Source organism: Cyanistes caeruleus, chromosome 5, assembly GCF_971803275.1.
Source record: "Cyanistes caeruleus chromosome 5, bCyaCae1.hap1.1, whole genome shotgun sequence".
Classification (NCBI taxonomy): Eukaryota; Metazoa; Chordata; class Aves; order Passeriformes; family Paridae; genus Cyanistes; species Cyanistes caeruleus.
This window is the reverse complement of record NC_141705.1, coordinates 12,573,013-12,596,105: the sequence shown is the minus strand read 5'-3', so window position 1 is coordinate 12,596,105 and position 23,093 is coordinate 12,573,013. Positions and strand designations below refer to the sequence as shown.

The 23,093-nt window shown below is 40.8% G+C and overlaps 1 protein-coding gene across 2 annotated transcripts in view; it reads right to left on the bottom strand.

Annotated features, from left to right (window-relative positions):
• Positions 1 to 666: 666 nt before the first annotated feature.
• The window catches only part of CRMP1 (collapsin response mediator protein 1), a 49,837-nt gene continuing 27,410 nt past the window's right edge, over positions 667 to 23,093 (bottom strand). For both annotated transcript variants that reach the window (XM_086889235.1, XM_086889236.1), the window contains exons 5-14: positions 20,850 to 20,911; positions 19,242 to 19,322; positions 16,006 to 16,074; positions 13,882 to 14,002; positions 12,661 to 12,817; positions 8,345 to 8,486; positions 6,541 to 6,711; positions 5,141 to 5,320; positions 2,483 to 2,648; positions 667 to 882 (exon numbers count right to left, since the gene is read on the bottom strand). In XM_086889235.1, the coding sequence (XP_086745361.1) occupies positions 791 to 882; positions 2,483 to 2,648; positions 5,141 to 5,320; positions 6,541 to 6,711; positions 8,345 to 8,486; positions 12,661 to 12,817; positions 13,882 to 14,002; positions 16,006 to 16,074; positions 19,242 to 19,322; positions 20,850 to 20,911 (1,241 nt within the window). In that variant the 3' untranslated portion in view covers positions 667 to 790. The remainder of the gene's footprint in view (positions 883 to 2,482; positions 2,649 to 5,140; positions 5,321 to 6,540; positions 6,712 to 8,344; positions 8,487 to 12,660; positions 12,818 to 13,881; positions 14,003 to 16,005; positions 16,075 to 19,241; positions 19,323 to 20,849; positions 20,912 to 23,093) is intronic.

Genomic DNA, 23,093 nt, shown 5'->3' with positions numbered 1-23,093 from the left:
TCTCATGCAGAAGGAGAGCACTACTGCCCAGGTGGAGAAATCCCTGTAGGGGTGGCAATGGCATTGGTATGTAAAAACTATGGCTCTGTCTAAAATGGAAACAAGAAGGACACAGACTTGGAATGTACCGAGTGGGAACAGACAGGTGCTACGGAGACCATTTGTCATTACGTGTCCCAATGAGTTTCTGTGTCTTGAGAGAAGTGCTTCTTGGGTTTATAATAAATTAAAGATTAAACAGAAGCTGCCTATACTACTCTACTGCTTACTTTCCAGATGGCCATTTTCTTCCTTCATTAGTGTTTTTGGTGGTGTTTCTTAAATACAGACATTAATCTTGGCATTGTGTCTAGTCAATTGTTGGCAATGTGTTCTAAGGGGACTCACTCACAGAATGCAACTTGCATAAATAACTCAGTAACATGCATTAACTACTCTAATACAGCGAAAAGGAACCATCATTCAGTTACGAGACAAAGCTAAAACCTGTAGTCACTAAAGGGGCAATGGAAGCACCATGCTTTAAGGTGACTATGGCATGAAAGCACAATTGTGAGGCAAGTAGTTCCAAGCAAACACACCACACTATTATCACCTCTTTCTATACAAAAAAAAAAAAAAAAAAAAAAAAGGAAAAATAAAAGAGAAAAAAAAGAAAAAAAGAAAGACATTTCAGTTTTTATTTCTGTTAGTACCAAATAAAACTGTGGGCTCGATAACACAGATATTGAAGGGAATGGACATTATTCCCGTGATCCTTCATCCTTGTGTTTCTGTCCATCATTGTTTCTCAGCCAAGACTGGTAATATTAGAGCGCCCTCCGGGAGGTGCCACGATGCGGTGGCCAGTACGACGTGGGTTGTTGTCGTCAATCTGAGCTCCTGCAACAACAGAAAATGAGGAAACAAAGCTATGAAAGGGATAAAACCATCAGTACTGGGGTTTCACCTGGCTATGCTTCCCTCACACCACCATCAGCTGGTATCTCTTGAACCTGACTGAAGTGCTGAACAGACCTTCAAGACACGTTTCTGTCTTCAATGAGAAGTGTGGGATGAAATGTTTAAGATTGGACTAATGCTCACCATTCGTGGAGGATTGTTTTCCACTAACTTGAGGAGCCAATGACAAGCTACAGATTGGGTTCCCTTTGTGAGATCAGACCTGACAGAAACTATTACTCACTACAAAAAGTACCCCAAAACACATACATACGGAGTGGACTTTTCAAACCTGCCTCACTGACCTAGAGTATATGTCCTTACTGAGTCCATTGGACAACAGTTCAGTAAATCTAATGTTAGCAATCATAAATCCATGAGGAAATGAGTGCTTCAAACTGCATTTTAAATGCTGAAAGGTTAAGCTTAAGGGGTCAGCAAGCTTTCTGACAGGCTAAATATTGCCTGATCACACTCAATTTCCTAAAGGCAATGTAATAAATGTGTGGGGTCTTTTAAAATGTTACTGTAGTCTCTGCTTCTGCTTAATTTTGGGTTTGCATCATTCAGATCAAATTTGTACCACTAGATGCCTTGTTAGAACCCAGATACAGCAGTGCACTGTGAAACCACAGCTTCAGATGCTTATGAAAATCCCATTATTGGTTATTGCTAAGATGAGAACTTTCTAGGCACTTTTTTTGTTTTGTATAGCTTCGTGTATATTTGTATGGCAAAAATATACTTCACCTCATTAGAAGGGCTTTTAAAATATTTGCTCTCCTAGGACTTTCTTACACAAGTTTCACTTAGTTTCTAAAGAGAAAATCTATAAAGTATAAAAACTTTACCATCAGCTCCCAAAAGGGAGAAAACCCAATTACTTTCATAACATCATATGAATGCATTATTCACCACTGGGGCTGTAGACTTTTGAAGAAAAAGGATTTGACACACTTGTAATTGTCTTCAGATTACAAGAATCATTTCTAGCAACGCCAAAGGATGACTTTCCAGTCTGTTTCCTATGTACCATGGAAAATGTTTTGGGCACCAAGAGCAGAGGATAAGAAATACTCCAATCTGCTTTTGAACAACTTCTGCACGTGGTTTATGACCATGGACAAGGACAGCTGAAGTCTCCATGCCTAGCAATTGCAGTTGCAGCCTGTGAGATGTCTGATGCTCACAGGTTGCACCAGGACCAAGTCCCATCAGCTGTGCACACCAAGGGGCTTCAGTCACATCAGCCAGAGCACTCAGCTAATTGCAATGGGCCAGGTAAATAATATTGAAAGATTGACACAGAGAAAACTTCAGATTGCAAACATTTTGAATATTTGACAATATGTAAAATATCCCTAGGCAATATTATATTATACTATACCTATATACTTACATATATATGTAAGTATATGCATGTATATGACTATATACAATTCTTTCATATTTGACTAAAGAAGTAATTATAATTGAAATTCATCACCAGTAATCCATACTCATGGCTTTAAAAGGTTTCTCATTAGTTAGGCTGACTTACCTGATAAGCTGAAATTGGATTGATGGAGGTTTCTAATTGGTGGGGGCTGGTTTTTGGCAGGGGAGGATTTAGTTGAGGGTGCAGGAGTTGCATATTTTGGCGTAGCTGGGATTTCATACACAGGTCCATCATACATTCCTCTGGAGACTCCTTGCAGTCCTCCCACCTAAAACAAGTAGACAGTAAATATCCAGACACTGAATGCTCAAATACTGCTGCCTAATGATCCTGTAAGAAGAGAGCAGTGAGCACAGAACTAAATTCTGCACTGGCTGAATTAACAACACATCTATACTTTATATATAAAGCAAAGTGCAGTTTGCTTTATATATAAGGGCAATTATAAAGCTTGATCCCTCAAGCTCTATATCTTGATCCCTCAAAGATATATATATAAATGACAAGAGAGTTCCTTATCAGGCTTCTTTCACAATCAGAGGAGAGAAGTGGGATTCAAAATAACAGGTGTGGCTTGTTTTACACAAGATTAGTCACAACCACCTCTTTCCTTTCAGCTGCCAAGTCACACTTGGGTTGTAGCACAACTGATACCCACTATACCAACTGCAACAATTTCTCTCCTATCTGTATTTCCTTTGCTCCTCCCCTCTGTAGATCTCTTTATTAGAGCTCATTGAAAAGGAGTGGCAGGCAATTTTAAAATTAAATTTCAAAAGGTTTTACTTCCTGTCATCAGCTAGAAAAGCAATTATACACTGGACTGTGGGAGGGAATCTATCTTACAATATTTGTCAATAAAGTAGCTGTCATTTGAGCTCTGATTTGTTTGAGGTCTCTAGATTCTTTCCCTATTTGATTCTTACAAGGAATATTAAATAAGACAAAACAAATTCACTGGCCTTAAAATCATAGGAATCTAGGAAACAATATTTTAATAAGAAAAATTGCAGTTTTCAGAAAAAGCCTGAAGCCATTGAATTGCAGAATGCAAAGTTCATCAAAAAGATCAGAAATCTGTGTCTTACAAGATTATGATTTCAGAGAAATTTCCCCAACAGGTTAAGAGTGAAATTAAAATTCTGTATAGAAAGACACTATTCACAGGGGTTTGATCCAGCTCTCAAAGCAGTCAGTGCATTTTCCTTGCTTTTGATGACAGGGACATCAGGCACAGAAGAGCCACTGTCTTTCAGGCTGAGCCAAAAGTAATGCCCAGAAGAGAGCAGCTGCCAATCACTGCAATGAATCCATCTTCCAGGGATCCACAAAGTCACGAATTTAACTGCTATCCCTGCTCCAGGGATGAGTTTATACTGCCAGCCTGTGCCAGTTCAGTTTTGCAGTACCTTGATTGACAAGTTTTTCTATATTCCTCTGTTGTGCGCTGACATGTTCATACAGCAGCTGATAAAACCATCAAGGGGTTTTTCTAAATATTTCCAGTGGATCAAACTCGATAGTGGGAAATGTAGGCATGAATCTGCTCTCCTTCTCATCAGGCAGCAGAGGGAGCTGCAGGAGCAAAAATATCAGTCCCTTTGTCTGCACACCTTCCCAAGGATCAAAGGTCTCCCAAAATCTAGGTCCACTTGCAAGACACAGGTTACTTAGCCCAGGTAATTTTGTTCAAACTCCTGCTGCAAGATACTAATCTGTGACATTTGTTTCTAACTTGCTGGTTTCACTATTTTGATGACTTTGTTACTAATTTATGTCACACTCCCAGGCACTGAAGCCTAAAGTAGTAAGTGTGAAAGTCTGTATCATGTACATGGATAATGTAAAAATATGCAATACTGATAGGTATTTTGCAGAATTTTTGCAGGTGCATTTGCTTTTTACAATACCTTTTCTTCTAAGAAGTGCAGGCCTTTCTTCTGCAGCTTGGTAGAATTTGTGTAATAAATGATGAAAGATAAAAGCTATCAACCTGCTTGTAGGCTTAGTTTCAGCTGCCCGTATCACAGTATGTATGCTTAGTTGAAGAAAATACGAGGTTTAGTCAATTTTTCTCATTACCTGTGCTCACACAGTGACTTTCCTGCTCCATGACAAGAAGTAATTTCCAAACAACTCCAAACTAGTGTCCAGCCAATTGGTTTTCAACACATAAGCACTGACATAATTGAAAACCAGAGGTGGCCTAGTCTTAATCTTGGTCATTTTGCAAGCTTTTTATTAAACAAAAGAGAAAAGTTTTCTGAGTCATTAATGCTGCTAATACCCAGTCCAGCAAGTGCACTAACAACAGTTCAGAAATGCCCAGTATAATGAGAATCTCTGGCTGACATGCTTTACTTCTCTGCAGCACAGCAGTTCAGTATGCAATTTAAAATTCTGTTTTTATTCTGCCTAACCCTCCCTTGTTTACAAGAAGATTTCTCTTTTCCTGAACTTTAACTGAAAGTAAATTCTATCACTTTTCCACCTCTCCTCCAAAGACTTGACATAAAGCATTGCTGGACTAAGGCAATTATGCCAACTGGCAATTTTATGTTCTACCTTCTGAAACTCATGGTGTTAATGCTAAGTTAGATGAGTTCACAATTGCAACCAGTTTTGTGGTCATCTTTTGAGCATGTCACATATAGTCCATCTGATATGGATTCATAATAGCACAACAATATCAAAAACAGACCCTACTGTGCTTCCAAGAGGGTTTGTCTACAATGAAGATTGAATGGGATCAGACATTACCTTGTTCCTGATTTTGATGCGCTGGTAAAGATATTCAGGGAAAGGTTTGCGAGGGATGAAGCGGCCCATTCCCTTATTTACGTGCAGATTTCCATCTTCAAACACAATCTTTCCTTGGCTTATGACCACAAGAGGGGCACCATGGCACTCCATTCCTTCAAAGATGTTGTACTCAATGGCCTGAGGATCAACCAACATATTCACTGCAAAACCTCTTTCCATTAGTAACTTATAATTTGTACATTTGTAGTCATAGGTCTAGGCAACTGCCATTAAGAAGTGTATAAAAGTGTTTTTTATGAAGGAAAAGCAATGCATTTTGATATTAAATTATTTTAAAGGATCTTTCCCATCAGACTTTCCTGGATGAGACATTTCCTTTCCATTTTTCATTTTCCATCAAGGACTTCACTTGTTTTTGAAAATTTGCTGTATCTAACCAGAGCATTTACAAGAATGATAGCCCTAATATGAAGGAAAATTGTGACTCAGCTGCTGAGTGGGACCAGAGGATGTGGTCCCACTGTGCATCTGCTGTGACTTTGTAAGCAAATTTCACAGAGGCCAGATTATGTATTACTGTCTGAAAAAGCCCAGAAAACCCCGGGAACGTCTGAATCTAAATGGGAATGACAGGGCAGGGGATTGTTACTTTCTTGAAAATACAAAGAGATCCCAAAACAGAGAAATAGAAATTGAATCACCCAAATTAACTTTTTAAAAGTTTATAAATGTTTTTATATTTTTAATATAAAAATGCAATACTGGATTTTCAATAAAACTTTTGGAAGAATTCCCCGATACAAAGGGGCAAAGCACTAAACAGTAAGATAAGAACTTTGGGATAGACAATACATAAGATAAAACCTATCAGAGTCAAAATGAAAGCAACTGTCAGTCACTGGTACTCTGCACTGAGGACAAAGAAATATGTGGCAAAGCTCTGGAATTAAACAGAAAATTCCATCCATGAAGGTGATTAGAGCTGTATTATTAAAACATTTAATGATTTGTCATAGTTTAGAATACTGTTAATTTAATAATGAAATTTATAATTTCATGCTTATTAGGTAAGAAAAAAAAATAAGCTGGTTTTAAATTTATCCTCATAGCCTTATTAACCTCAGCTGCAGAGCTGCTGATTCACACCTGTTTATAGGTGCACCACAAGCATGCAAAAAATAAATATTGGAAGGGTATGTGAAGAGAGAAAATAAATCCTTCCTGATGCTTCCAACACAGGACTTCAGTACTTGCCTGTGCTGAAACATTTACCTATTTCAGAACAGGAGTAGGCAGTTACCCCACTCCTCGGTATCCTGTGGTATTGGTGCCCACACAAAAGCTGAAAAACAACAGTGACATTTCTTTTTTCTTGCTGGTTTTCATTTCCTCCTTACCGATTTATGGCTTTTGGCTGTTATAGTCTTCACCTTATCAGGGTCCCAAATGACAACATCAGCATCAGATCCTACAGCAATCCGGCCTTTTCTTGGATACAGATTAAAGATTTTGGCAGCATTGGTGCTGGTGACAGCTACAAACTGGCTCTCGTCCATCTTGCCAGTGGCCTAAAAAACAAAGTGATATGAGCAAAACATGCTTATGAAATGAGTATTTACTATTCAGAGTGCTGAAAGGTCAGGGAGATATTGGAAGGCATCCCTTTATAGATATGGTGATGTTGCATGAAACAGAGATTGTATCACACTGGACTTTATACATCGCTCTTTACTCGGTACTTTCAAATAAATGTGTGTGTTACTCCAGGCATTGCAAAGGACATCCAGTGAAACCTTAGTGCACATGATACCACCAAGGTGTTCAGCTGTCTGGGATGCCTATCTCTAAACACTAAGGCCTAAGTGTTTTGTTGCTACTACTAATTTCTATTTAAATATTCAAGCAATTTTAAATCAGAGAAACTTTTATATATAAGTGTTACATGATGTAGCAAAAGGTCAAGATTCCAATACATTTGGGAACCATTCTTGCAAATTAAGTCCATTCTATTATCATTATAGTCAGATCTGTATATCTAAGTAATACAACCAATTATAAAGCCCTTCCCTGGAGAAATGTCATCACCAATAGAACTTGGCATATCGTCAGTGATGGTAATTGCACTGTACTAAACAGCATTTTGACTTTTCAGTAGAGTATTTTGGGGTCTTCCCTGGCAATGATCAAGAACAATGTTCTAAGGAAAAACAACAGTGCCAAACCTTTTAATATTAAATAAACACTTATCTTCTGCCTGGTAAAATATAAGGTTTGTAAAGCATAAGCTATACACTGCTTTACACTTTACACTCAGTGGTGCAGGACTGGATATTACCACCTGTAAATCCTGTGTTGCAGCCCTTCCTGCAGTTCCTTCCCATTGAGGGAGTAACAAAAGAAAAATATCAGCAGTTGGCTGTGCCTTGCTTGCTTCCCTGCTTTGCTCCTACATGGCAGGTATCTGAAGCTGCTTCTGTGCCTGGAATCTCAATAGCTGTTCCTGAATAAAGTGATTATGAAATACAATCTGGGAGAAGTGTTCATCAGAGCACTGTAAATACTGCCACTTCCCAGTCTGCCATGTGCATTCAAGCACAATGCAGCAAGTGTGTGTGAGCGTGCAGGGTGTGCACAGGGAGGGAGCAGAGGGAGAATATCATTATACATTAGAATTCATGGAACCATCAAAAAATTCCTGACTTACACCGGCACTCCACTGCAAAGTATGCCAGTATGAATTACATGCAGCGCTCTCCTTCAAAGATTTCATCATTTAGCCTCAGGCTCGGCTGCCATCCATTTGTAATTTTTCAAAAATGATGAGACACTTCCCAAATTCAAACAATCCATTCATCACGTTTATATGAGGTCCACTTCAAAAGCATTAAATTGCTCCAGATAACACAGCTCTCAGAAGAATCCGCTCTGACACAAACGGAAAATAGAGCAATGGAATCTGGGAAGCCTCAGGTCTAATAAAACACAATACTATTGCAGTGTCAGAATTGAAACACAGCCCTGAATTAAAAAAATTGGAAGAGGTTTTTGAAATAAGCAATTCACCTCACAGTAGTATTCTCTCAGGGAATTCTCAGAAATATATGAGAAAGTCACTTAAGCAATGGCCAAGAGTCTCCTGGCTTTCATTATTCAGCCAACACTCAATTTCCTTTTAGTCTATAAAAGTAAGTTATTACTTACTACAGCTTTGTCCCAGACAACAGTCATCCTTTCCTCAATTCCATTGACCCCTTCGGGAATCATAGTGAAGTTGTCCTTTCCAATGGCTTTCTGGGCAGTGCTATAGGGGCAATGTCCACTTCCCGTCACCTGCAGGTCCCCACTGTGGAGTTAACACACAGAAGGTTTAGACCAAGCATCACCAAGGTGACCTTGGTCTCAGACAGGCTGTGAATGGACCTTTCAAGCCTTTCAAGACACCAGAGGCACAGGCTGTAAATCATGCCAGCAGCCTTTCTGTGCTGGCTACAGATCACTGAGAGTAACAATGGCACTGGACATCTCCACTTTCCCCCAGGAGCACCCTGAACTCCCGGATTACAGCCCCCTCCGGTTCCAGGCTGCTTATCGACAGAGATCAGGCAAAAGCCCACTAACCAGGACAAAGGATTACTCCAGGATTAAGGGAATGATAGGAAGCTTGTATGAAATGTGTGCCACTCTCAAGATAAATTGATTCACAACCACATTAAAAAATAATAGCAAATTTCACAGTGCAAAGCCATGAGCTTCAAATGTGTTCCCCTGCATTTCTCTGCTGTGCATATATTTTTCGTGCAAAACTTATATGAATACTTCTCATCTGACCTTCCAAAACAGATCCAAGAAAATAAAAAAAAAATTATCAGGTAGTTCTCTAATTAAATAACAAAATGTTGTGCAAATCAAACACATGCTCTGGATTTATCTAACTTAAGGGTCTTACACAGAAAAAGGCATGGAGAAAAATGCAAAAAGAGCTACCATTTATAATGATTTTATTTGAGAGGTTGGGTTTTTTGACCTAGAAAATAACTTTTTTTGCCAGAGAGCAGAACTGGATCACAGCTGCTCATGGAAATAAGAAGGAAGAACACAATCAATATACAGAATCTTACAAAAATAGAAAGACAAAAAAGAAGGTTCCCTAATATCCACAGGAAACATGATATTTTTAGCTCTTGATTAAGCTTGCATGAGGCAAGCACATTAGAACTCACTATGATTTCTCTTGAATCACTCCGTAAGTCCCCAAGAGCCTGTCATCCTTTTCTTTAACTGATAATGTAAAGTCTACCTCTGACACAACTGAATGATTCTGGTCCCCTAATCTAGATCCAACAAACTAACAGTCAAGTATAGAAGAAAAAGTGTCACACATGAGTAATTCTAATGCCATTTTCTAGGCTGCCAGCCCTAGTGATTGCTGACAGAGAAGAGTCCCTGGTCTGTTTGCTGGTTCTTCACCACGCTCACAAGCCATCCATCCAGTTTTTAGCAGAAGCCAAGCCCATGAATTCAGTACAGAAAAGGCCGCTATGCTTTATCTGCACCTGATCATTAATGACTGCCTGGTTACTCCATAGGATTAAGCCAATTTCATCAGTTAAGTGTTGATTTATATTAACAACAATAATGTCAGAAGGCTGCAATGCCATTTCTTCCTTTTTGATGCTCTTCTAACCAGCAAAGCTTCCGCACACTGATATAACCATGAAAACCTGTCACAGCCAGGCCCTGTAACCCTGCCCACTTCTCTGAGCTTATGCTGTGCTTCTACCACCACACTACAAATTCCTACACTGAAAGATACAAAGGGCTTTCTTTCTTAACTCCATATTCCTCTCCTCTGACATGTAATGACATTATTGATATGAACTGCACTCCCCAGTCAAATCAATAGAAGACTTCCAAAACTGAAGTGTGTCACTTGAGAGCTTCCCATCCGTGGCTAACCCATGGGCACTCCTACAGTCTGAACACACTCTACTGTCAAATGGGGGATAAGCATCAACTAAAAAACTGAGAGACAAGAAGGAATCATCATGAAATAAATGCCAGATCAATAACTTGTCTTCCTATTCTTCCCCTTAAACAAGGCTTTCATGGCATCTTCTGTGTAGCACCAAGATCTCACATCTCTGGTTCACAGAGGTGGCACATCACAGCTGCAGTAATGCAGCAGCACACCATACAAGATCAAAGCTAACTCAAGGGCATGGCCCACAGATGACACAAGGACCTAATCTCATGAGGCAAATTCAATCTGCAAATCCCATGAGACATGAAGGGATTTTACACATTCAGCTTTTCAGTGGAAAATCAACGCTTTCTGTGGAAAAGAGCACAAGCAGTATGCTGCATGCTTGCAAAGGAAGGATGTTGGAGGGATTTTTTAATGAATGTAACATATTGGTACCCAAATCAACAGTGTAATAGAAATGTGAAATAGTGTCTTTAACATCATCCTTGCATAAAATTCCCCATGAATGCAGAGCAGACTGATAAAATATATACAATTCTTTTTAGTTTCACAGTATAGATTTGAAGTATTAAAACTGAAAGCAGGCTAAGCTGCTGTCATTTAAGATCTAGGACTTTAAGCCACTAGGAAAAAAAAAGCCAATTTTGCATGCTTGGAGAAAAATGAAAACCTCTGTAAGTCCTGAGTTTGTCTTTCTGATGTTAGTTTAAAAAAGTCATTATTTGGATTCCATTTCTAAAAATGTTCTTGCTATTTTAGCTAATCTGCTTTGACCCACATACTATTATTTTGGGACTCTATTCTACAAAGTCACTCTAACAGAAGTGAGTGTAACAGAGTAAGGAGTCAAACATTTTGATACACATTTACATGTGCTAGCTAAGAGCCTTACCCTCACGCAGGGAGCTTCACCCTTTACAGTGCTGATAGTAAATGAATGAATTAGACCAAGGAAGCAATTTTTTTTCTGAGTCCTTATTTGGAACAAAAAGCTCAGTTATGGAAAAAATATTTTTGCCTTCAGACTGTCAGAAGAGAACTGCTGAGTATTTTTACCAGAACCACATGTAACTCAGAGTTCAACTGCAGCATCATCTTTAGAGCAGCTGAGTTAAACCTTGCCCTGGGTGGGCTCTGGTGGGCTGCACAGACCGATCCATCGTGTGCAAGGGGAGATGTGGCACTGATTGATGGCATCTTCCTGTCATATGTGTGTGCCCACCCACCTCCCAACCAGCTGCTCTAAAGATGATCACATGCAAGGTTCAAATTTCACTGCTCTGTCTAGGGCATTGTAAACCCCAGAAAGGGGAAGCAGGAGGTGAGGTGGGTGCCACCACATGAAGGTAAGTAAGGATATGAATGTTGAGGTCCTCACTCCAGCCCTAGCAATCTGTCCTGGTGGGGCTTCAGCTGTGAATTTCTACGTCATTTCAGAGCAGATGGTCTTTTGCTTAAGCTAAAGAAGACCCTTAGTTGGCTACAGGCAGGAAATACTTTCAGAGATGGGTTTACAGTCTGGGTTTCTGGCAAGGCACTACTGATACCTTCTTTTCCATATGAGAAAGACACTTCTTCCTCTGCTGTCCACATTCCTTTCACCTACCTAGTGATTAAACTCCCCCTGCCAACCTGAAGGCAGTCAGTTCATATCCCTATCCTCTTGAGAGATGGCCTTCAGTCTCCAGCTGTCTCCACCTAAGTCCTTCACAGTCTCCTTTGTAATCCACTCTGGCCTCTTTCTCCTGACATACCTGCTCTTCATGTACTACTTTGTCTTCTTCCAGCTGGACAACCCCAGACCCCATAAAGACACAAGGCAAGCTAAAATAAGAAGCCTGCAAGAACTGGACACAAGGAATGTATGATTTTGGTCCCTCTCAGATGAAGGCAAACTACCAAGTCAGAATTTTTCCATATGCAGGAGATAAGCCCACACAACTCTGCTACAAACACAAGTTAATTTAGGAAAAGCCAATTTTCAGAACTCACAGCTGAGAGCCTGCACCAACTTCGACAAAAATTGCACCAAGGAATTTTAAATGGTTCTAGGTATCTCTGCATTCAGTAATAGCCCTGATTTCAGGAGCTGTGCCTGTCAAATATGACTGGGGCTTAACACTGAGTCTGTTCTCAAAGATGAGGATGTATCCATCAGGCTTTTGCTTATGCTGGACAGCGATGGTGCCATCCCATCATACACCAACAATTCAGCTAAACAAAACTGAAAACTAGGGAGAGGGCTGGTTAGAAGTCCCGAAAATCTAGTTGTACAACTAGGAATCACTTGAAAAGCAGAAAGAGAAAAAATTAATTTCTCAATAGCCAGCAACTGCCTCTCTATCAAGCCAATCAGCAACAGGAATGTCCATGACTGACAGCCTAAGCATAAGGATATAACTATCTCTGGCTTTCTATGCCTCTTCTCTGCTGTTTCATGTATGAGACTGGTCTAAAGGAAACCAAGCTGTTCCCTAGATGCCTCATGCCATATGGCTTTTGCACCATCCTGTAAAAAAAAAGGAAGTCTTACCATGCTAAGAGCGAATTTAAGTGCTCTGGAGTAGTAGGGTCAGGGCTCAGAGGTGGTGAGGTCACAAAAGCTGCAGCCTTGGCCCAGTTTTTGCTCCAGTAATGTGTCCCATCTGTCCCCAAGCTGGCAGTGATCGGCTCTCCAAAAACAAGGGGACCTTGGAGAAAGCAAGGATACACAGGAACTAATTACAACCCACTCTTCTCTTCAGCACATGACACTGCTTGCTGCATGCAGCCATGTATAATTCACGCATTTCTACATGGCTAGCACAGCTCCCAGGAAATTAAACAGCCCTGGCTTTGTCTGTATGATAAAAAATTAATCAGGAGTCTCTCTGAGCTCTACATGCTTTTGATCAGCCTATATACAAATCTTTCTTTCTAATCCAGAAGGAGACAGTTCAGACCCGCTTTTAATTTGTACTGTTTTAATCACAGCCACGTTCTCTCTGTTGCTCCAATTCCAAGTGCACTGGTGGTGGATCACTTCAGCAGGCAGATGCCTTTTTACTACTCCCAGGTTGGGCACAGCACCAGCAGATAGCAGCATATGGTCCATAGCACCACACTCCAAGTCTCCAAGAATACAAACATCTAGACAATAATTTGCTCTTTGGCTTTTCCATATTGCTCACGAGCTTTGTAGTCCCAACCAGCAGAACAGCCCTGGCTTGTAAATGCAGCTTTGGAAGCAGCTGCCTTCAGGTTCACAAGGCCCTTTTGGGTGTTTGTAACTTGGATCCCACCATGGCCCCAGCAAGCAGGGCCAGCCTGCAGTACACATCAGAGCAGGTCAGATCCAGTAGCAAGGCCAGGAGCAAGCTCCAAGCATCTGTAACAGCAGGGTCACTGCCCAAGCCACAACTCAGAGGGTGACAACCTGAAATACTGGCATGGAGGATGTGCCATTAGGAATAAAGTATCTCCCTCCCATGAACAGAGATTGGACAGTCTAAGGGAAAAATTAAAGAGAAAACAGAATAGAGAAAAGTTTCAAATTCAGTCTTCAAGAGGACAGTTTTTGGGGAGAGGTTCTCAACTTAAAAACACAAAAGGATTTACCCTCATCCTTCCCTGCTATAAATATTTAGTCTGCAATATTTAGTCTTTGGTAACCTCTCCCTATAGCCTGTCATTTGGGTCAAGACATACAGGTTATTTCACTGAGGTTCTATTCAACAAAAAAAATTAGTTTGGGGGAGCAAAGAAAGTCATTTACCTCTCTTCCTGGCCTGTGCAATGATATCAGCTGCACTCTTACTCATCACCTTGGTGATGTACACCGGGCAGTTTATTCGACTGGCAATTGTGATGGCACGGAAAACTGCTTCTGCTTCAAGCTGAGCAAAACAAGAGGGAAAAGTTAACTGCAAATGTAGTCTGAAGAAAAAATCAGTAGGACTGTGCCATATTTCTAACTGTTCAGCAACAACTTTTCAGGGGTTGATTCTGCTTTTTCCATGGAGAGAGACACAGTGCTGGGAAATAGGGAGCTAACCCAACCTCAAACACTTGGCACTAGTAGTAACCACAGCCAGGCTGTACTCACTAACAGGGTACAGTTGCCCCAGCACAAACATAGCTCCCTGCACCCCAGGAAAGGTCATATCCAAGCAGCTGATGCAGTTCCTCCTTACCTTCCTGTTTCAGACTCCTACCCTGCAGCTGAAAGGGGAACAAAGCAAGAAAACTGCCCCTGCTTGGAGACAACCTCTGAGCTCCCCTTGGCAGCTTACCCTATTCTTTACATAATGGTGACAGTGAATGTAAAGAATTCTGAAACAGCAACTTCAGCACTATGGACTGAATTTAGCCCATAATCCACAGAAGCCTTTGAAGCAGTTCCCAGTAAGTCTCCTCTGTCAGCAAGCGTAAAAGCAATCTCCTCCCAGGGAGCCATCTGGGATGTAGGCACACAAAGAAAGCATCTTCAGATGGAGGAGCAGTGTTTCCCAGCAGCTCTGGAGACTCCTTTCCCCAGCCATCAGTTTTATACCAGATTCTTCCCAGATGGATTCATGGTATTGGCATTTTAATATGAAAAACCCTGTTGTAACTGAAAATAGTGGCTCAGTGGCACAGAAATTTCTGTGCAAAAGTTTTGCTAGAAAAGTTGAGCAAAGATCTTCCAAAACCTCATGGCTGGCTTAATCCTTTACAGTTTTGTAAATTATTTTTCCTTAAATGCTTCAGTTTCAGTTCTTGTTTCAGTTTATCCTAGGACTTGTATCCAAACATTTGCTCTGGAAATCCCAAATGCATCTTTAGAGAGCAGGAAAGGAGGCACGGCCTCTGCACTGCAGCACTACAGCTGAGCAAAATTCCTTTCTAGAAACTGCAAATTCAGATTTTCCTTAGGTCCTTGCTCTCATTAAAAGGAAACAACTCAATCCTTTTAGAACAATTTTAGTAGAAGTTGAAAAGCAAAATGAAAAAGTACATAAACAATTCAATAAAAGAATGTTACCAATTAAGCGGATTCCTTTTGCCTTGGGGAGAAGTTAAATAAAGATCTGCAAACCACAACAATCTCTTCAAGTTTAGCCTCAAACCCCCGGGATCTCATCTATTTAGTCTTCTAGGAAAGCAGTCACTTCCTACTACCACCCTCCACATCCCATTAACAATCTGAGCTGTGTACTTTAGGGGACATTCTCATGTCTCCACATTTTCCTTGGCATTAAATAAACTCATTCCAGATGCCTGAGATGATCCACACCAGAGCCTAGATTTTATTATAAGGGAGCTGCATAAAACAAGTTGCCTCACAGGATCTTTCCATTCTCATGGATTTGCATCTCTACAGCCTGCATTTCTGACACCAATATATCTGCCAGCATTAAAGTAGATCTGTATGTGGGTGTATACATATGCACAGTATAGATGTGCACATGCATCTTATAGGAGATTTTCAGCCAAAGCATTTTAATAAATGCAGTTACTCTGAGGACTAACCCTCAAGCTGCACTGCTTATTTTTAGCTTGATAAGCCCATTTTTTTGTCATCACAAGTCAAAACACAAAGGTCACACTTAAAAAATACATGGACACCCATGTCCAAGGGAACAGGAGTTGAGACTCCTGAGTGTACAAGGACACGCATACCCCTGGACTAAGGGAATGCACCTGCTGCAACATCCAAAGGGCTTTTCAGCCAAACAAACAAGTTGAAAGGATCTGGACTTTTCAGACTTGGAGTAATACTGGAAAAGACAGTGAGAGAAGCAGACATCTGCATTCCCTGATGCACCCATCCATCATCTGCACATACAGAAGCCAAGCTCTGACAGTACGTGTTTGACAAAATAATTCCACAAATGACAAAATTATCAAAGTCTCCTACCTCTTCTGGCCTGCTCAGGGCATGTCCCTCAGGTCCAGTGATTCCCATCTCCAGAATGCGCTTTTGTTCCTGCAATGTAAGAGATAAATGCTGACCCATCTCCAGAATGAGATCTGTGCACCCAGCATCTGCAGGGAGATGAACAGCCACATGGTCTGACTGCCCCTTTCAGTGTCCGCTGCAAAGCTCACTGAACACTGAAAACACTGGCTCTAAACTGGTCCCATGCCACACCAGCAAAGCCAGCAGTGGTCTCTGTTGTGTGATTGAGCATATTTGTGCCCCAACCCATTGGGCTGCACCACCAGAAACCTCCTCTGCCCTCTGGAAAGTGCTGCTCGACACCACCACACTAGCCCAGGGAATGGGCTTCAAGCAATGGTAATTATGGGTACTTCCAGCCTGCCATTCCCTATTTACTTGCTCAAGTTCCTCTCTGGTTGTAATCCACAAAGGACATTTTTAAACTTTCAGCATTGTTGACACTTTCAGTTTTCTGTAATGCTTTCTTCCTACACAGTGAATCACTAAAATTATGCTTTTATAAAACTAAACTGTGCCCTCCAGTTGCAAGGGCACCGTGTCCTCATCAAAGAGCCCATCTCAGGACCAATGGGGGTTTGTCAGAAAGAAAATCTGTGCTATCCAGCTTCATAACTGTGAGATAATTTTTTTTTCAAAATAGACAAAAAGCTTCATTTAATTTAAGGCCAAGCAGGGTTATTGGAATAAATTTCCCTTTTTGCAGAAACTGGTCAACCTCTCTTCATCTGAGGTTGGTCCAGGCCTGACAGTGGTGCAGAAATGGGACCAGAACTGCTGCTGTACCTCTGGCCCTGGCCTGCCCTGCCCACGGGGTTCTAATGAGCCCAGCTCAACCATGTAATGGCTCTGTGACACAGACAAATGTCCCCTAGAGACCAGGATAAAGTTACTGAACATATTTGAAAGTGTCAACTAATAAATATCTCATCCCAGCTCCCTGAGGGAGAAAAGCTCACACATTACCAACATATTCCAATAAAGCTGAGAAAGTTAACATTAATATATACTTTAGCTTTCACTGCAATCAATCAAGGCTGAAGAGGCATTAACAGGAATGCATTAATCTGATTGTGTAAGAACATTTTGGTTAGAAAAATGTAAGATTTCATAGGTATTCTTAAAAACAGCTGTTCTGAATTGTTAATGCACAGGCTCTGAACACCGCAGTTCAAGACTTCAGGTAATGAGAATACAGCAGTAAAATGAAGTTACAACCATGAAAAAAATAGCAAGTTGGTACAGAACAGATACACAAAGTAGGACAGATTTGCATCTTGAAGGAAGTAATAAAACCAGATCATATTATAAATTGCCCCCTGTAAGAGGACTTGATAGTGCTAATTAACTAGAATATTTATTTGAGAAGATCAAATTTGTATTTTCAAACAGGACAGTCCTAAAAAACCTATGTGCAGGCAGCTTTCTTTTCATTATCCAAATAATTCTTCTAAATAAAAGCATAGAGAAAGACTGATTTTATGAAACATGGCAAGGGTGAACAAATATGCTGATGTATAACATAACTTACATTTATTTACTACTTCCTCTTTTAATAATAATTTTTCTGTTCATTGTTCATTCATATTCAATGGCTGTATATTAAGGCTGATCAGAGAAAAATGTAACTGAAATAGATTTCTATCAAAAATGCAATATCATGCATGTGCCTTGATTTTAATGGGCAATATATCAAAACACCACAGATGCCATTTGATTTGTTTTATTTTATTTGTTTTATTTCATGCTTTTACTACAGTAATACTGACTTAATCATCCTTATTATTATTCATTTTAATTCTGCTGCATATTTTATGTTGTATTAAAACTATGAATTATGTATTTAGTAGTTTTTATTCATGCTAAACTTCATGAGATATCAGCTTTTTTCCTCTCTTAAATTCAAATGAAGATTTTCACCTAGTTTCAGTGGGGGGAGGACACAACTGCACTGTATGTGTCTGCTGACTCCTTACTAGTAACCTTTGACTTCAGTGGTTATTTTGGTCAAATTCAAAGTTAAAAGTGAAAGGCAGATCTCAAAGGGGGTAAATTCTAAGGAGGCAGATGGAGATGAGTTTTTCCCACAGAGGGAAAAACAAAATACACCCAAGGCAAGGAAGGGCCCAAGAACTCAGACCTTGAGGTTCTCCCTTAGACGTGAGACAATGTGGGTTGCCTTGTCCAGATCTCAAAGACAGCTTTAGCTGCTGTAATTTCCTTGTCAGCTCTGCAGCCCAGTCCTTAGCAGATAAGCCAGCAGATAAGCAGCTCAGCAGATAAATCAGATGGCTCACTCAGAGCCTCACTGACCTAAGAGGGGCTCGATGCACGTACGAGGGATCAGAGGAGTGAGACACCTCTGCAACAGCCTTCAAAGGTTCATCTGTCACAAATGTAGCGTCAAAATAACACCCACCCAAATCTGCCCCTTCTGTTTTAGAGGAGAATCTTGGCCTCTGAAAAACCAGTGGGAGATTTACTACCAACTGCTGTCCTTGGGTTGCCTCTTTCCATGTTTCCATGTGTTATGGCACTGATCAGAGCCATGGTGCAGTCCAGTGGGAGGACAGCAGCTCTCAGGGCACCTGACCGGTGGAACATTCTGAACTTGAGCTCAGCTTCCTGGTTCTGAGATGCATCTTCTAAGAGCATGGATGATACTTAAACACAAATTTTTGAAACATCTACAAGATCACAGTAGTTCTTATTCTAAAGCTTCAGAGATTTATAAGAATATTCTCAAAAATAAATAGGTCCGTAAGCTTTAATACCCACTCCAAACTCACTGTGTTGCTTATGCTGATAGCTGCAGCAAAAGACTTTTGTACAAAGCTTTCAGATCCTCTTTTGTACCCAGAATCTGTGAACAAGGCTTTACAATCTTCTGCTTCACTTCTATCTGCTGGATTCAGAAGAAACCTTCTTGTTTCCTTCTGCCCCCCCTACCTAGCCCTCACCTAGGCAAGAAGCTTCATGGATCACTGCCCTATCTCAAAGATGCTCCTCCAGTTAATGCAAAAGGACCCCCATTCTCTCATCCCAGGCTTTATACCAGTAGTGTGCAGGGCATCAGATTCAATTTCTCTTTCCAGGGAGTTCCCTTCTTCCTACCCATTCTCTGACTGGCCTATTCAACTTCTCTCTTACACCTATCATCTCAAAAAGTGAAACAAAAATGATGGTTCACTCACCTGAGCTATCAAGTCTCCATTTTCAGCATGAACCAGGATAACAGCTCCAAGACTCTTTAGAAAGGTAAAGGCTTCATAAAGCTGCAGGTAGTACAAAGAAGGAAACACTGCTGAATAAGGAAAACACATTATTTAACACTCAGACCCCTCTCTTCACCTCAGTTTTGTACCTTCTATGCTGGTAATAATATTGGTGAGCAGCAAATGACCTCTTTTCTACACAGAATTGGAGCTCCACTGATTGGTGTTGACTTTACCCACCACTGTACACACCAACTGCACCAAGACAGAGTCAACAGCCCTGAGCAGGGCTGGATTTCCCTGGGACACAGAGTCTGCCTCAGCCCCTGCACTTCAGGGCCACTCCTCATGCCCCCCCCGCCCACAGGGCTAAGTTTAGTGACCCTCTTTTCTGTAGTTTTAGCAAATGCAAAATAGAACTATTGCCATGTACTACAGACACTTTGAGCTTTAAGTAACATCTTTAATTCTGATATGAAAAGTTGCAATATTTTCTCTAGAACATCTTTGGCTTTTTAATTGCTTTCTAAGATTCAACACCCATCCATAAAGAAGGGTAGTAGTTGATCATTTCATTTTTACTGGCAATTTCTGAGCACACATTTACTGAAATACAGTTTCTTTCCCAAAAGGTATTCATCTTATGTGTCCCCTTTTTAAACCTGACTTCAGTAACATGGGAGCCCAGTTTTCAAACACAGATTAAACATGGAAGACAAAGGTTCATCTACTTTTGCACTAGAGCACTTCAGGCAGCATTGAATGGGCTGCAATATACAGCTTGCAACGCAGATATTTAAACAAGGTACATGCTATTAGTCCAGCCACACATTAAACATTTTGATGTATTCCTCTTGGCAATTCCAACAGGGAGTTGAATTTAATAGGCACTGCCTCTCAGAGAATATTTATAAACTATTATGTCTAAAATTCCAATTAAAACCACATGTATTGGAGGTGTGACAACAGTTATTTAAGAGACCAAGAGCTGTAGCTCTGGGAAGTAAGAAAGAAACATTTTATCAACTGAATAAGCAAACATTATTATTACTAACAGATGCCATTGTCCATTTACAGTGGCCTGATATGTATGAATGGGAAAGCTGAAGAGTCTGGAATCTGTAATGAGCTCTGGACAAACAAGCTCATTGTTATCTCCAGCCCTAATGAGAAAAGGCCACCTCCCCCAAAGAGCAACTCCATCTAGCTGCTTACAGCAACCAAGAAACTCTTGAAACCTCAGAACTGCCACTGCCTCGAGTGCTCCATCTTTTTCTCCCTCTCTGACCTAGAGTCCTTGAAAGGTTACTGCAAAATAAAATGAGTGAAATCCTGAGCAGAGCTGAGTAGCTGCAATGTTGGGAGACACCATAAGATCTCCACAGAAGGTGAATGTATACACTTGAAGAAACACATGCAGGTGTTCCACACAGCTCAGCACTGACCCTCCAGGGAGTAAACCACCACTGCACATTTCTCCCAGTGCCAGTAAGGCCAGCTGGGATTCAACCTCAGCAACTCCTAAAGTGTTGGGAGACAAGAAGAGAGAGGACAGATCACAGGAATGAAAAGCATTCAGAGCAATACCTGGCTGTCGGACATTTGGTAGAGATCTTTGTACGCCATGTAGACTTGAAAAGAGTTCACACCTGTTCCAAGACAAAATTCAAAGGTGTAGCCATGTAAGAGTATTCTTCAATTGTATTTGAACAAAAACTTCAGGAAAAGTAAGTAATAGACTATGTCTGGACTAGTCTATTTCACTAGTGATTGCCAAAAATCAAGCATGGCTTCGCTGCTGCATTACAGCTGCTAGGACTAGAAGGCTGGATGTCCTTTTCTCTGGGGAAATTTTTTGGATGCTGTGGGTAGCCTGTGTTTATCCCCAGAGTAACCCAGCCACCACTGCAAAGAGGACTGCTTCTAGCCAAATCACAAACAAGCGGTGCTGACTAAAGCAAGCATGTAAAGTTTGTGAAATTAAAAAAAACTCGTGTAAGGTTCTGTGAATCAGTGTTTTGCTTTTTAGGTCTCCTTAGCTAATCAAGAAAATATTTCATCTTGATCTAAACTGTGCTTTTTGGTAGATAAAACTTCTGGTTAGGTTCCCCCAAAGTGCTGAGAAGGTGTAGGATATGTGTATATGAATGTGCATACAGACTTGCTTTTTCTTGGCCTTACACTCCAAAGTACTAAGCTTAGTTGATAGTAGACACTGGGAAGGAATGGAAACAAAGCCTGAAACCAGTTTTATAGGCAGCTCACCACACCTCTCCTGCCTTCCAAAGATGGAATTATTTCTGCTGGCAATCATAAAAAACCAGGAAAAACAACAGTTTCAAATTTCAGAAATCCAGAAGAAATGCTAGTGTTGAGTGTCAATTGTCAAAAACCCCCACTATTCAAATCCCCAAATGTGTTGCTATTTATTTAAAGAATTTGGTTATTTACACAGCTTTGTATTCTTACAGAATGAGACTTACAAATGTCTTCTGTTCATAATCTCTGTACATATGAATTCATATTTGTGTATATATTTCTCTTACTCTTTAGTCTACTGGCAAGATCCCCAGTTGGTCCAAGGATCAGTATCATAGTTTTCTAGTTTAAAAAAAAAGTAAATTCTAAGCTACTTAAGCTGTGTATGTTACATTTCAAAATGGCTGTGATGAAAACTGTGCTTCCTGGGGCAAGAAGAAAAAGAAAGAGATCTGTTCATGTTATCCATATCTACACAAAATGAACAAAGCTCTCTGATGAAGATATAACTCCTTCGTGAGTCTAAAATGAGCAAACACATCCTCAGGCAGAGGGTATGACTGCTCTCACACACACACATAATTTGTTTATTTACAATTACAGGACTAAAATACCCCAGGATACATGCAGGATTTTTGAAATGATCCCTGGTATTATGTCTTCCTGCTAAGTCCAGGCAGCTCACAGAGAAACACAAAGCAGGACCTGGCCTCTCCTTGCTGACTTTCACGCTGAGCAAATCCAGCCTGAAAGGTAGAACTCTGTCAGCCTGTAAGCCCATCCTTTCTTCCTATTTTCCTATTTATCATCTTCTCAGAAAACACATTATAGCTTCTACTAACTGTAATCCCTCCATCTATTCCTCATTACAATTTCAAAGTATGTTCTTTCAGTATGTTCTTATTTTAAAACCTAAGTCTGGCTGGGCTTTCCCTGAGGCCAGTGCTTGCAGCCTCATGCCCAGAGCTCCGTGTCCCTCTGCCTGCTCAGAGCAGCACCCAGCACACCCACCTGACCTGCCTTAGGGCAAAGCTCAATTTTCTCCCCACTAACCCACCCCACGTGTCAGATGTCACCCAGGAGCCACTTTCTGTGGGGGTGCCATGCACACACAGAGCAAGGAGCACATGTTAGGCCTGGTCCAAGCCATGCCGACCGGCCTCAGTGATGGCACGGAACTGACCCCTCGCACACATTTCTGTGAGCCAAGGGTTACCTATGTCTCTCCCTCATCCACCAGACTCTAGCCAAAGGTAATTCACTTCATCACAGTCCTGCAGGAGGTAAGGCAGCTTCCTCTGAGCTCTGTGGGCAGATGTGACTGACCCAAGTAATACTTATTTTCATCCTTTCTCTTTTATTGCCTTGGTATCTTCTTAGGCCCTCTTCTCGCCTTGATAAAATGACTGAGTTTTGCTCTCACTCTATTTAATGTTCTCCCTGAAATAAATGGGAGCAGAAGGAATCCCAGTAGGGATCCTGCCAATGGATCTTGAGCCTGCTCCTTACCACAGTGCAGAAGCAGAATTCTCCCATGTAAACACCCATCCACACCCTCAGCTGCCACCAGGT